We start from the raw sequence: 16,100 nt of genomic DNA on the forward strand, positions 1-16,100 counted from the left end.
GGTGTCACCTGGCGCCTCCACCATAACAAAACTTCATAACCAGAAATCAGTAGGCAATGGATGTCGAGGGGGTTCACTGCACCTGCAGTCCACCTCAAGGATATCCTCTGGTGTTCCCACCACAGCAATGTTCCAACGTTACAACTCCTCCATATGCGTTTCGTCATAAAGTGACGTCGTCAGGGGATCATATTGTTACAGCAGAAGCATTGCTTGCGAGCATCGCAGGACCCTTTCAATAGGCATGTGATGTCACAGTGGAGAAAGATCTGAAGCCACTCCTATTGGTCTTGAACATCAAAGTCCATTTAAAGCACCAACTACGACATAAAGGGGTTAAAAGTAACGTGGGCCTCCAAACAAGCAGCTCAGACTTGATCCTGCACTCACACAGATGACAGCATAGAACTCACTCCGGGCAATACATGGGCAACACTTTTTTGAGATTTATTTTTTTAACACATGTATAAAAGTCTATAAATGTTCATAATCACAAGAGTATGAAAAGACATCTGGATACAAATATGCAGCATAAAATATAAAAAGAAAAAACAGTGGCAGTCTCCTGTGTGGCTTTGTTACATACACACATTATATAACACGGTAGAGAAAGGGAAACATACAGTACATCTGGAAAGTATTCACATCGCTTCACTTTTTCCACATTTTGTTATGTTACAGCCTTATTCCAAATTGGATTAAATTCATTCTTTTCCTCAAAATTCTACAAACAATCCCCCATAATGACAACGTGAAAGAAGTTTGAAATCTTTACAAATTTATTACCCACTTTAATTTCACCAGCACTTTTACCCCCTTCCTGCCCAGGCCAATTTAGGCTTTGAGCGCTGTGGCACTTTGAATGACAATTGCACGGTCATGCAACACTGTATGATGCTTTTATAATTTTTTTTCACACAAATAGAGCTTTCTTTTGGTGGTATTTAATCACCACTGGGTTTTTTTATTTTTTTGTTAAATGAAACAATGAAAAATAGACCAAAAATGTTGAAAAAAATAAGTTTTTCTTAGTTTCTGTCGGAAAATGTTGTAAATAAGTCATTTTTCTCCACTGATGTGCGCTGATGAGACTGAACTGATGGGCACTGATAGGCTGTACTGATGGGGTGGCACTTGTGAAGAGGCACTGATGGGCACTGATATGCAACACTTTTGGGCAACGATAGGTGGTTTGGATGGGCGGCACTGAAAGGCAGTATTGATTGGCCTCACTGATAGGCACAGACTGGTGTCACTGATGGGCACTGAGTGGCATCACTGATGGGCACTGTTAGGGTTGCAGTGTAATCAGTGCCCTGATCACCTATACATGTCTCCCCTGTGAGGAGATGCCAGGAGAGCTGATAAATGCCATTTCCTTGTTTACATGTGACCGGCTGTGTCCAATCACAGTCGGTCACATGTAAACAAGGACATGGGTAAAGAGCCATGGCCCGTGTCCCTGGGACATGGCACGCCCGCAATCGCTGCGCTGTGCGCCCCCACTAACTGTGCACCCGCTAACACTGGGCATATGACATCGTCCCAGAACAAGAGCCGCCCCACTCTGCCATTTGTCTATACGACGGGCGGGATTCGGGTAAAAATAAAAAAGGAAAAAAATCCCATGTACATAAGTATTCACAGCCTTTGACATGACACTCATATTTGAGCTCTGGTGCCTCCTGTTTCCACTGATCATCCTTGAGATGTTTCTACAACTTGACTGGAGTCCACCTGTGGTAAATTCAGTTGATTAGACTTGTTTTGGAAGGGCACACACCTGTCTATATAAGGTTCCACAGCTAACAGTGCATGTCAGAGCACAAACCAAGCCATGAAGTCCAAGAAATTGTCTATAGGCCTCCAAGACAGGATTGTATGGAGGCACAGACCAGGGGAAGGGTACAGAAACATTTCTGCAGCAGGTCCCAATGAGCATAGTGTGACAGACCTAGCCGGGAGAGAGATTTTTGGAGGGGACTGAATGCTAGCCTCTTGCGGATCGATCGTGGGCCCAGGGGCTCGTTACACATAGTGGTCTACATTATCTGTAAACGGAAGAAGTTTGGAACCACCAGGACTCTTTCTAGAGTGGGCCGCCCGGCCAAACTGATCAATTGGGGGAGAAGGGCCTTAGTCAGGGAGGTGACCAAAAACCTGATGGTCACTCTGACAGAGCTCCAGCATTTCTCGATGAAGAGAGGAGAACCTTCAAGAAGAACAACCATCTCTGCAGCACTCCACCAATCGGGTCCTGTATGGCAGAGTGGCCGGATGGAAGCCAATCCTCAGTAAAAGGCACATGGCAGCCCACCTGGAGTTTTCCAAAAGGCACCTGAAGGATTCCCAGACCATGCGAAACAAAATTCTCTGGTCTGATGAAACAAAGATTGAACTCTTTGGCCTGAATGCTAAGTGTCATGTCTGGAGCTAACCAGGCACCCCTCATCACCTGGCCAATACCATCCCTACAAGGAAGCATGGTGGTGGCAGCATCATGCTGTGGGGAATATTTTTCAGCGGCAGGAACTGGAAGACTAGTCAGGATCGGGGGAAAGATGAATGCAGCAATGTACAGAGACGTCCTTGATGAAAACCTGCTCCAGAGCGCTCTGGAACTCAGACTGGGGCAAAGGTTCATCTTCCATGACAACGACCCTAAGCACACAGCCAAGATAACAAAGGAGTGGCTATGGAACAACTCTGTGAATGTCCTTGAGTGGCCCAGCCAGAGCCCAGACTTGAACCCGACTGAACATCTCTGGAGAGATCTGAAAATGGCTGTGCACCGACGTTCCTCATCCAAACTGATGGAGCTTGAGAGGTCATGAAAGAAGAATGGGAGAAACTGCCCAAAAATAGGTGTGCCAAGCTTGTAGCATCATACTCAAAAAGACTTGGGGCTGTAATTGGTGCCAAAGGAGCTTCACCAAAGTATTGAGCAAAAGCTGTGATACTTATGTACATGGGATTTTTTTCTTTTTTTTTTTTTTATGAAATTGGCAACGATTTCAAACAAACTTCTTTCATGCTGTCATTAAGGGGGATTGTTTGTGGAATTTTGAGGAAAATAATTAATTTAATCCATTTTGGAATAAGTCTGTAACATAACAAAATGTGGAAAAAGTGAAGTGCTGTGAATACTTTCCAGATGCACTGTATAACATATGTTAACCACAAGTCTTGGGGCCCCGTAGCATCATTTTGAAGGGCCTCCCCCGGTGACCTCTCTCTGCAAGCTGTGCCAATGCATGTCATTGATCCTAACACATAGTATGCCTAAACCAAAGACAGACAGCAGGTGAGTTGTCAACATAGTTGTAGTAGTATAGCTTAGGGACATAGGAGTACCTGGTGTAGTTCCCCAGTTTTGCCAGTAGGTGCCACAGCTTGGAGTGTAGGGACTCTTTATGGTGAGGAGTCCATTTAGTATCTCAAGTAGCTGCCAGATGCCCTCACGGTGATAGTGGGGTGAGATGATAGGTAGTGCCACTCCTGCCTATGCCAGTGTGGGACTAGGGCTGTGAAAAAGTTGTAGTTGTAGTAGTGTAGGGTAGGGGTACAGGAGCACCCGGTGCAGTTTCCCCAGTTTTAGCACTAGGTGTTACCATAGCTTGGAGTGCACGCTTAGGGACCCGTTATGGTGAGGAGACATTTTTGTATCCCAAGTAGCCGATAGATGCCCTCAAGGTAGTAGTGGGGTAAGATTATAGGTTGATAGTGCCAGACCTGCCTCTGCCAATGTGGGACTAGGGCTGTAAAAAAAGTTGTAGTAGTGTAGGGTAGGGACACAGAAGCGCCCATTGTAGTTCCCCCAATTTTGGCACTAGGTGCCACCAAAGCTTAGAGTGTAGACTTAGGGACCCTTTATGGCGAGGAGTCAGTTTAGTATCCCAAGTAGCCGCTGGATGCCCTCACAATAGCAGTGGGGTGAGATGATAGATAGGTAACGCCACCCCTGCCTATGCCAGTGTGGGACTAGAGCAGTGAAAAAGTTGAAGTTGTAATAGTGTAGGGTAGGGGCACAGGAGAGTTTGGTGTAGTCACTCAGGTTTACCACTAGGTGTTACTGTAGCTCAACCTATTGCCTTCCAGCTGTTGCGGAAATACAAGTTCCATGGGGAATTGCAAGGCAGACATCGATGGGACTTGTAGTTTCGCAACAGCTGGAGAGCCAGAGGTTGAGCACCCATAGTGTGTAGGTTTAGCCGTTAGATGCCCTCACGTAGTAGGGTGAGATGATCGATAGGTAGTGCCACCTCTGCCTATGCCAGTGTGGGATGAGATCTATGAAAAAGTTGTAGTTGTAATAGGGCAGGGTAGGGGCACAGAAGCACCCAGTGTAGTCACCCAGTTTGGCCACTAAGTGCTACCATAGCTTAAAGCAGTGATGGCGAACCCTGGCACCCCAGATGTTTTGGAACTACATTTCCCATGATGCTCAACTCCACTGCCGAGTGCATGAGCATCATGAGAAATGTAGTTCCAAAACATCTGGGATGCCAAGGTTTTCCATCACTGGCTTAGAGTGTAGGCTTAGGGACCTTTTATGGTGGGCAGTCAGTTTAATATCCCAAGTAGCCATCAAATGCCCTCCAGAGTAGTAGTGGGGTGAGATGGTAGATAGGTAATGCCACCCCTGCCTATGCCAGTGTGGGACTAGAGCTGTGAAAAGGTTGTAGTTGTAATAGGGTAGGGGCACAGGAGAGCGCAGTGTACTCAACCGGTTTTTCCACTAGGTGTTACTATAGCTCAACCCATTGCCCTCCAACTGTTGCGGAAATACAAGTCCCATGAGGCATTGCAAGGCTGATAGTTAAAAGCATGACTCCCAAAGGGAGTGGGACATGTCGTTTTGAAACAGCTGGAGGGCCAGAGGGCGAGCATTAATGGTAGAGTGTAGGCTTAGGGACCCCTATGGTGAGGAGTTAGTGTAATATCCAAGGTTGTTGCTAGATGGAGTGGTACCATAGGAGGTAGAACCAGCCCTGCCAATGCTGGTGTAGGCCACCTTCCTAAGTAGGGCTGGTGAGGTCATCATGGGAAGTGTCTGGAGGACCAGGCTACAGCAAGGAGGTAGTCTGTAAGGCTTGGAGCTTCCCCTTAGTAGGAAGCAGGGGAGGAAAGATGGCTCCAACTAACTTCCCAGGTACAGAAGATCTCCTCAGTGCCAAAGTGATAACCCCACCAAATTATCATTGTAGGTTGTTTTTAAAGTCCAGGTAGCTAGCGGTACCGCAAATCTTTGCTGAAACACCTCCTGAATGCGGCTAGGGCGTGTATTCCCAGCATGTGGAAGCAGCAGTCCGCTCCAACAGTGACACAATGGTTTAACAGGGTCTGTGATATTCAGCAGATGGAGAGCCTCACAGCTGCTCTCAGGAATAAGGAGGAGGAACATGGCACCCGTTGGACACATTGGAATATGTTCCGCTTCTCAGATGACTATAACTCGTACATATAGAAGTTTGTTCCCGGAGGCTTCGGGACTGTGGGCCGCCGGCCTCGCCAGAACCCTATGCCTACCCCTCCCCCCTTCTTACTTTTCCACTTCTGTTTCCCCCCTTTTCTATTCCTTTTTCCCTTTCTTGACACTGATAGTGTTCCTCGCCTCCTTTCCCCAGCGGTGGGGGGGGAGGGGGGTAGGGGAAAAACAACACAAACAAAAACAAAAAAAACCCCGGATTGCAGTATCCCACATTGGTGCCACCCCTATGCCCGTAGGGTTGAACACCATAAATTGTATATAACGCAATGCATAGACTTAATTCACCAAAAGATGGCAGAGCACTACTCAGACAACAGGGATAGACTGGAGTGACCCCTTGAGAGTCACATAGTTAGCTACAATGTCATGTCGCCATACCTGCTGTTAAACTAATACATATTTGATTTTCTTTTCTTTGCTATGTGTGAAAAATATTTACAGAAACAGATAACTGTCATACTGTATTGTTGAACTCTATGTATAATCTGCACTCCCAAAATAAAGATTTAAAAAAAAAAAAAAGTCCAGGTAGCTGTGACCAATGTCCGACCAGAGTACATGACCTGCTCAGAGGTAGACATCAGTCTGTTGTAGTTCTGGGAGAGACTTCTCCATGCTGATCAATGATAGTTATTTATGTTTGTCGTAGCGTACTAGCTAGTCACCATTGTTTTTCTTCCTTGGCTCCTTGTGATGGTGGAATTCCCACCCTAGTGTTCCTTTTTCGAATCCACACTGCGGAGGGGCTGAATTGAAAAAAAAAGGGCAGACTAGTTATTGGACCATTCTGTGGGGTCAAGGGCAGAACTGACCTGTAATACACTGACATAAGGAGGAGCCGAGAAAGGGAATTTATTGTATCTAAAATACCATTTTTGGGTGTTGAAATTAACGATAAAAATGAAGAACGCACTAAGAAGCAGCAAAGTATTGGAAAAACAAAGGCTGCAGTAATCATATTCCCCACAAGGAGGTGATACTATGAATTGTCAAAGGACTGCAGAAACAGGAAGTGATGTGGGGCAAAGACAGGAGGTGTCGTAAGATACAAACAGGAAGTGATGGCAGGTAGAAGCAGGAAGTTCTGGGTGAGAGGTGAGTTGGGATGAAGTAGAGAGGAGACATTGCAGGAACTGGCAGTAGAGGAGGTAATAAGATATTATTTTCTATTTATATCCAGTAACCCCCCCATCATGTCCGTCCTCTTCCTCTATAGTCACTGTGACGTCTTTTATCTTCAGCAAAGGATGATACACATAAAATATGTGTATTTAATTGAAGTTTATATATTGTTTATATATTTAAAGTCCAGATACATCCTAAAAATAGAACTATTCATCCAACTGTCCATCCAGAGCCTCTGGTTTATAGACTGGATACATCCTAAATATAGAACCATTTATCCAACTGTCCATCCAGAGCCTCTGGTTTATAGACCAGATACATCCTATATATAGAACCATTTATCCAACTGTCCATCCAGAGCCTCTGGTTTATAGACCGGATACACCCTAAATATAGAACCACAAAGCGAATAAACACAAGAAAATACTTTGGAAAACACCACACAGACTACAGGTGACCTGTTTACCCTCCCGTCTCTTTCTCCATGATCTCTTTATCGCTAACTCATTTAATCTACTCGCCATTACCGAAACCTGGCTTCATGAATCCGACACTGCATCTTCTGCTGCCCTATCCCATGGTGGTCTTCTATGGACTCGCTCCCCCTGACTCAGTGGACGCAAGGGAGGGGGGTGTTGGAATCCTTCTGGCCCCACATAGCACCTTTCAGGTACTTCAACCACCTCCCTCTCTGTCACTCTCCTCATTAGAGGCACATTGTATTAGACTTTTCTCCCCAGTTTTTTTCAAGGATAGCCGTGATCTCCCGGCCCCCTGGACCAGTATCAACCTTTCTTGATGACTTCTCTGCCTGGCTACCCTATGTTTTCCCTTCTGAAATCCCCACAATCATTCTTGAGGACTTCAATATCCCTATTAATACTAACACTCCTCTGCTACTTCCAAACTTCTCAGTCTAATTTCCTCCTTTGACCTGAAGCAGTGGATACATGCTTCTACTCACTCTGAAGGCAATACCCTTGACCTCGTTTTCTCCCACCTATGCACTCCGTGCAACCTCTCCAACTATCCATTCCCTCTTTCTGATCACTACCTTTTTAGTTTCACTCTCTCCCTCTCCACCTCCTCTCCCTCGAACCGCGTAACAGTTACCCGTAGAGACCTACATCATCTCAACCCTTCTCTGCTACTGACCACCTCTATGACAAAATCTCACCCCTGTCCTGCACCGACCTAGCCACTTCTGTCCAGGGAGGCTTCACTTTTAGCCTCACTGGCCCCTCTCACTATACACAGGAATCAGGCCCCGTTGGCACTATATAAATCCTGTATAATAATAATAATTTATCCAACTGTCCATCCAGAGCCTCTGGTTTATAGACCGGATACATCCTAAATATAGAACCATTTACCCAACTGTCCATCCAGAGCCTCTGGTTTATAGACCGGATACATCCTAAATATAGAACCATTTATCCAACTGTCCATCCAGAGCCTCTGGTTTATAGAACAGATACATCCTAAATATAGAACCATTTATCCAACTGTCCATCCAGAGCCTCTGGTTTATAGAACAGATACATCCTAAATATAGAACCATTTATTCAACTGTCCATCCAGAGCCTCTGGTTTATAGACCGGATACATCCTAAATATAGAGTCATTTATCCAACTGTCCATCCAGAGCCTCTGGTTTATAGACCTGATACATCCTAAATAAAGAGCCATTTATCCAACTGTCCATCCAGAGCCTCTGGTTTATAGACCAGATACATCCTAAATATAGAACCATTTATTCAACTGTCCATCCAGAGCCTCTGGTTTATAGACCGGATACATCCTAAATATAGAACCATTTATCCAACTGTCCATCCAGAGCCTCTGGTTTATAGAACAGATACATCCTAAATATAGAACCATTTATTCAACTGTCCATCCAGAGCCTCTGGTTTATAGACCAGATACATCCTAAATATAGAACCATTTATCCAACTGTCCATCCAGAGCCTCTGGTTTATAGAACAGATACATCCTAAATATAGAACCATTTATTCAACTGTCCATCCAGAGCCTCTGGTTTATAGACCGGATACATCCTAAATATAGAGTCATTTATCCAACTGTCCATCCAGAGCCTCTGGTTTATAGACCAGATACATCCTAAATATAGAACCATTTATCCAACTGTCCATCCAGAGCCTCTGGTTTATAGACTATATACAACCTAAATATATTTATCCAACTGTTGATGCAGAGTGTAGAATAGCCTGTAATATCACAAGCTTTCTAAGATGTCTGTATAGAGGAATTCTGTGCACATATCGTGCCAGCACGGTGCAAGTAATTCTCAGTTTTTGTTATCCGTCTACAGAGAGAAGTGTCCTGTATAGATCTCATGAGGATGGAGGAGGATCAGGATCACTGTATCAAAAAGATATTAGACCTCACCATGGAGATCATCTATCTACTGACCGGAGAGGTGAGGAGGATTCTGGGAGGGTCACATGACATCACTTTTATCTCTACTTATTAAAAATCTGTGACTAAAGATTTGATGGATTCTGAAGGTGTACATAGAAGTAGTTGTTACTGTCTGCTTTTTAAAGGGTTACGTAATAGCAAAGAAGGCTTCTGGTGAGCAACTGCCATACAACTATCAACATGGGACATCCCTGACCAGTGTACCTCATCCTTATGTCTGGAAACCAGAGATAAAATACAAGCAGAAGATTCTAGAAGTCACCAGGAAGATCGCTGAGCTGCTAACAGGAGAGGTGAGCGGTGCCGGGAATTCTGGGACATTATCCAGTAACAGACAAGGGATGTGTCTGGATGGTGACTGTATCATTGTGTGTGTCAGGTTCCTATAAGGTGTCAGGATGTCACTGTCTATTTCTCCATGGAGGAGTGGGAGTATTTAGAAGGACACAAGGATCTCTACAAGGACGCCATGATGGAGAATCAGCCGCCCCTCACATCACCGGGTAAGAGGAGACTTTATTGTAAAGGAGAGAGCAGTACGGAGGGTCCACCTAGATCCCCCATCATCTGATAAACACATAGAAACAATGTATTCAGTCAGTGTGTGTGTTTCCTACAGATGGATCCAGTAATGGGAACCCACCAGAGAGATGTCCCTGTCCTCTGTATTCCCGGGATTCCACACAGGAAGGTTACACCATCCCTCACCATCATCAGGTAGGTGGGGCTGAGCAACTAGAACAGAATTCTAAGCTATGAGAGGACACTCTTCTATGTAATCTCTTGTTCCGTTTTACACATATATTCTTTCATCTTTGGGGTTTAGGATGAGAAACTGAAAGACATCAAAGCTGAGATTAAAGAGGAAGAAGAAGAGATGTCTATAAACGGAGCTCAGCAGTCTACAGGAGGGGGAGGTCCTCTGTATTTCCAGGATTCCACACAGGAAGATCACACCATCCCTCACCATCATCAGGTTGGTGGGATGGAGCATCTAGAATATCAAAGCGACTCAACAATATAAGACCATATGTAGGCGGTATTGATTTTAGCATCATGAAATCATATTTTCCCAACCATTTTCATGAATTAGGGTAAAGATCTGATGAATATAAAAGTTGAGGTTAAAGCTGAAGAAAAAGAGACGTATGTGATGGGTGATGAGTCCATAGAAAAGTTTGAAATGATGGTGCCAAATAAAGAGAAGGGGTCTTTTAATGTCATGATGGAGAATCAGCCGCCCCTCACATCACCGGGTAAGAGGAGACTTTATTGTAAAGGAGAGAGCAGTACGGAGGGTCCACCTAGATCCCCCATCATCTGATAAACACATAGAAACAATGTATTCAGTCAGTGTGTGTGTTTCCTACAGATGGATCCAGTAATGGGAACCCACCAGAGAGATGTCCCCGTCCTCTGTATTCCTGGGATTCCCCACAAGAAGATCACAACTATGCACGCTTTTATCAGGTTGGTTGAAGCATCTAAAACATCAACGTGACACAACAATACAAGACAGTGTTGCGAAACCCTATGATTAAACCTCATATCCGCCAACCTTTTCTTTGGTTTAGGGTGGCAATCCGATAGATATAAAAGTTGAGGTTAAAGCAGAAGAAGAAGAGACATATGTGAGGGGCGATCAGTCCGTGGAAAAGGGCACCACGATGCCAATTAAAGAGGATGAATCTTTTCATGCCATGAAGGAGAATCAGCCGCCCCTCACATCACCAGGTAAGAGGAGACTTTATTGTAAAGGAGAGAGCAGTACGGAGGCTCCACCTAGATCCCCCATCATCTGATAAACACATAGAAACAATGTATTCAGTCAGTGTGTGTGTTTCCTACAGATGGATCCAGTAATGAGAACCCACCAGAGAGATGTCCCCGTCCTCTGTATTCCCGGGATTCCACACAGGAAGGTCACCCCATCCCTCACCATCATCAGGTAGGTGGAGAGAATATAAAGTGACTTCCAACTGCTTTAAACTATGATCTTTTATTTCATTTTTTGTTATTGGTGCTGATATTTAAGGTGGTTATTTTTCAATTATTCTCTTAATTTAGCATGAAGAACTAGCAGATGTGAAATTTGAGATTAAAGAGGAAGAAGAAGAGACGTTGGTGAGTTCTGATCATTGGCCTGCTGAAAAGGTTAGGATGATGGAGTCACCTAAAGAGGAGGAGTCTTCTTTAGATATCAGCACAGGTAAATAGTCATTGTAAAGCCCCCTTCATTATCCTCTTTCAGTGTCATAATAGCCTGACTGACAAACACTCAGTTATGGAACACTGTACCCAATGGCATTTTTATTTCATTTTTTGAGACAGATAAAGCTTTGTTTGGTGGTATTTAATGCCAATTGTGTTCTTTATTGTTATCCTTTAAAAAGAAGACCAAAAATGTGAAACAACATTACATTTCAGTATAACATTTGTGAAATAATAACAGGAAAGTACAAAAAAATAATTGACACCTTTTTGGATAGTAGACCCCCTAAGGTGATCTGATTCTGCTACATTTTTTTTTAAATGAAGAAACTTGCTGGTATTGAGGGAGTAAATATACTGAGTAGGGTTGTCCCAATACCGATACTAGTATCGGTATCGGCACCGATACCGAGCATTTGCCCAAGTACTTGTACTCGGGCAAATGCTCCCGATGCTTCCCCCGATACCTAGAGGACAGCTGTGATCGGCACGTGGGGGAGTTACAAGATTCTCCCCCAGCGGCTTTCACCAGCTTTAGTGACATACAGCGGTAATCGCTCACAGCTGACTGTCACTGCATCCTCCTCCGTGCCCCCTCCGTTCCTCTGTGCCTCTCCGCTGTCCCCTGCATTCCTCTTTCCTTATCTGTCCCCCTCCGTTCTCCCCCTCCGTTCCTCCGTCCCCCTCCTCCTTCCTTTGTAAATGGAGAGAGTCAGCTGACTCTGTCCATTCACATAACTGAAACATTGTAATCTCCTGTGATTACGATGTGTCAGTTTATGAATGGAGAGAAGCCGCTGTCTTCTCTCCATTCATACTCAGTGCAGCTGACGCTGCAGAGAAAGGGACTGGGGAATCTCTATCCTCTGTCTCTTTCTCTGTCTCAAGGGGGAGATATCAGAGGTCTGTTAAGACCCCTGATATCTCACCAAACCCCCCAAAAGGGATGATTAAAGAAAAAAAAAAAAAAAAAAAAAAACAATAAAGAATATAAAAATATTATTGTAATAAATAAAAATTGTAAAAAAAACAAAAAAACACACACACATACAACGTTTAACCCCCCCCCCCCCCAAAAAAAATAGCCAAAAAAAAACTGTCACATGACATTAAAAAAAAAAGTATCGGTAATCGGTATCGGCGAGTACTTGAAAGAAAGTATCGGTACTTGTACTCGGTCCTAAAAAAGTGGTATCGGGACAACCCTAATACTGAGGAAATATTTTTTATAGTCATAGAGATACCAATTGTTTAAAAGTGATGAAGAATCTGCAGCATCTTGTAAATGATTTCCAAATGTCATACCAGAAAAACAGAGATTCTAGGAAGTACTGTACACCATATGAAAGGTTCATCTCCATTCCTCAATATAACGTCATGTTCCCAACAAATGAGGAGGAGATACTGTACACCATATGAAAGGTCCATCTCCATTCCTCAATATAACGTCATGTTCCCAACAAATGAGGAGGAGATACTGTACACCATATGAAAGGTCCATCTCCATTCCTCAATATAACGTCATGTTCCCAACAAATGAGGAGGAGATACTGTACACCATATGAAAGGTCCATCTCCATTCCTCATTATAACGTCATGTTCCCAACAAATGAGGAGGAGATACCGTACACCATATGAAAGGTCCATCTCCATTCCTCAATATAACGTCATGTTCCCAACAAATGAGGAGGAGATACTGTACACCATATGAAAGGTCCATCTCCATTCCTCAATATAACGTCATGTTCCCAACAAATGAGGAGGAGATACTGTACACCATATGAAAGGTCCATCTCCATTCCTCATTATAACGTCATGTTCCCAACAAATGAGGAGGAGATACCGTACACCATATGAAAGGTTCATCTCCATTCCTCAATATAACGTCATGTTCCCAACAAATGAGATGGAGATACTGTACACCATATGAAAGGTCCATCTCCATTCCTCATTATAACGTCATGTTCCCAACAAATGAGATGGAGATACTGTACACCATATGAAAGGTCCATCTCCATTCCTCAATATAACGTCATGTTCCCAACAAATGAGGAGGAGATACTGTACACCATATGAAAGGTCCATCTCCATTCTTCAATATAACGTCATGTTCCCAACAAATGAGGAGATACCGTACACCATATGAAAGGTCCATCTCCATTCCTCAATATAACGTCATGTTCCCAACAAATGAGGAGGAGATACTGTACACCACATGAAAGGTCCATCTCCATTCCTCAATATAACATCATGTTCCCAACAAATGAGGAGGAGATACTGTACACCATATGAAAGGTCCATCTCCATTCCTCAATATAATGTCATGTTCCCAACAAATGAGAAGGAGATACTGTACACCATATGAAAGGTCCATCTCCATTCCTCAATATAATGTCATGTTCCCAACAAATGAGAAGGAGATGTATGTTTGGACGTATTGTATCCTTTATATGGTTTATATTTGTAATTTTTGTTATGTTTGCACCCAATCTAATGCCAGAGCTCAGTACCAACCTATAACTGTTGAATACATGATATAAAGAATACTTATAACCGTTATTTAAAATTGCTTTCAACAGACGGACACCATGTTTGGAAGTCTTCTGAGGGACTTTTTATTTCAACTCCATATCGTAATGCAGAAGACTTTGTTGTCCAATATTCTCCAGTAGTACACTCTATTACTTACAATATACATCACAGACCCGACCATCTGAAGCAATCAATGGATCCCTCTAATCCGAAGGAATCTTCTGATAAATCACATTCTGTGACCCCAGAAATCCATCTAAAATCTCAGAGTACGGACGGATCTACAAATCTCTCCGATCCCCAGGAATCTTCTTTAAGCCACACCGGGGAGAGTCTATTTTCATGTACAGTGTGCGGGAATTCTTTCGCTGAACTTGGAGAACTTCTTCTGCACCAGAAAACTCATATTGATAAACGTTCTTTCTCATGCTCGGAGTGCGGGAAAATTTTCAGTCAGGAAAGATCTCTCCTTAGACACCACAGGGTTCACACAGGTGAGCGTCCTTTCTCATGCTTAGAGTGCGGCAAAAGTTTTAGTCAAAAACAGCACCTTCTTAGACACCAGACAATTCACACGGGAGAGCGTCCGTATGTATGCTCAGAGTGCGGGAGATGTTTTAATGTAAAAAATAACCTTCGTAGGCACAAGAGAATTCACAGAGGTGAGCGTCCTTTCCCATGTTCCCAGTGCAGGTATTCTTGCATTTCAAAAGGAGACCTTCTCAAACACCGAAGAATTCACATGGGTGTCTGAATATTACGTTTGCTAGACCCCAGAGGACCGCACGCCCCTATTTCTGTTCAGTGTGCGGGAAACCTTTTAATGAAAAACAGCCATTTCTTAATCCTCACACAAGTCACAACCCTGAACATCCCCATTTATGTTAAGAGTGTGGGAAACGTTTTATTCATAAAGAAGATGTTGTTAAACACCAATAATTCACATGGTTGAGCATCCTTTCTCAAGATCAGAGTGTGACATAAATGAGCCACCCTTGTCTATCTTCAGAGTGCGGGAAATGTTTCACTCAGAAAGTAAGCCTTTTACACCAGAAAAATCACAGGTGAATGTCTACTTTCATGTTCAGAGTGCGGGAAATGTTTCACTCAGAAAGAGAGCCTCCTTTTACACCAGAGAAAGCTGTAGGTCTACTTAGATGTTCAGATTGCGGGAAATGTTTCACCCAAAAATAGAGGACCTTCATAAACACCAGAGAATTCACCAACGGGAGGAGAGCTTTTCGTCTTCCGAGTGTGGGAAATGTTTAACTTTTAAGTTCGTAATTTTAAAAGAAATCGAATTATATTTTTTAGATATAAATGATTAAAGATCCGTTCTATTGTGCGCTGGTCACTGATTCTGGTTTTGTTTGTGTCCTGAAGGTGCTGTGGCCCAACGCCCAAACCCAGAGGCAGCTAGCCGTCTGCACGAGAGGCATTTTCCAGATATCCTCCAACCCACCCCAACACAAAGGGCACCCCAGAGAAGATGTCGTGTTTGTAGTAAACGCGGAATGAGGCGCGACACCCGGTATTATTGTCCCTCTTGTCCTAACCACCCTGGTCTCTGCATCAAGAACTGCTTCCGGCGCTACCATACCTTAGTGAACTATTAGTCTTGGGTACAACACAGCACATTAAAGGGATCCACGCAATTCTGTGCCTCTAAATATGATAGGTAGTCAGGAAACTATCAGAGACTTTAAAACCAAAGGCTGAAAAAGTTGTTACCAAAAAGCTACAAAAAAAGTAAAAAAAAAAGTAGTTTTATTGAGTTACTGTTATATTGTTACTGTGTGTTATTGTTAACTGTTGTTTGCTTTGCAGGAACGCCAATCAGCTGCAGAACTGATTTGTGTATTCTGAGAGCAACAGGGTGTTGCTCTCAGAATACATACATCAGTGGCTGCAGCGCTGCAGGGGGAGATTTCTCATCCACAATTAAAAAAAAGAACATGTATGCCCAGCATTAGGAGCGTGGGGTGGTCAGGTGGCGGTACTTGCTCGGCATTTACTTTTCTTCACTTTACGGCAGAGATTTCTTCATGTGCAGCAATCGATGTGACTGGAGGAATTTGTTGGGTTCTTTCTTTCTTTCAGCCCACAGACAGATGACTTATGCCCAACATTAGAAACATGGGGTGGATCTATGGTGAAGGATTCTAATGTTGGGCATACACTTTTTCTGGCAGAGGTTTCTTCATCCACATCGATTGGCTTTTTTTCGGTCAGCCCTAATGCTGATCGGAAAAAAAACATTACAAGTATGCCCAACATTAGGAGTGTGGCAGAAACTCCT

General features: G+C 43.6%; 2 protein-coding genes across 2 annotated transcripts in view; both read left to right on the forward strand.

The window, feature by feature from the left end:
- Positions 1-16,100, forward strand: part of LOC141106900 (uncharacterized) — a 153,657-nt gene that overhangs the window by 31,345 nt on the left and 106,212 nt on the right. The window lies entirely within an intron of this gene.
- Positions 6,520-15,582, forward strand: LOC141105097 (uncharacterized). The gene is made up of 13 exons (XM_073594948.1): positions 6,520-6,639; positions 8,949-9,056; positions 9,184-9,351; positions 9,438-9,561; positions 9,678-9,775; positions 9,885-10,034; positions 10,152-10,314; positions 10,431-10,528; positions 10,633-10,792; positions 10,909-11,006; positions 11,126-11,267; positions 13,849-14,295; positions 15,185-15,582. The coding sequence occupies exons 2-13, from the start codon at positions 8,973-8,975 to the stop codon at positions 15,415-15,417; spliced, it is 1,965 nt and encodes a 654-aa protein (XP_073451049.1). The 5' UTR covers positions 6,520-6,639; positions 8,949-8,972; the 3' UTR covers positions 15,418-15,582.

The sequence above is a fragment of the Aquarana catesbeiana genome, linkage group LG08, assembly GCF_042186555.1.
Source record: "Aquarana catesbeiana isolate 2022-GZ linkage group LG08, ASM4218655v1, whole genome shotgun sequence".
NCBI lineage: Eukaryota > Metazoa > Chordata > Amphibia > Anura > Ranidae > Aquarana > Aquarana catesbeiana.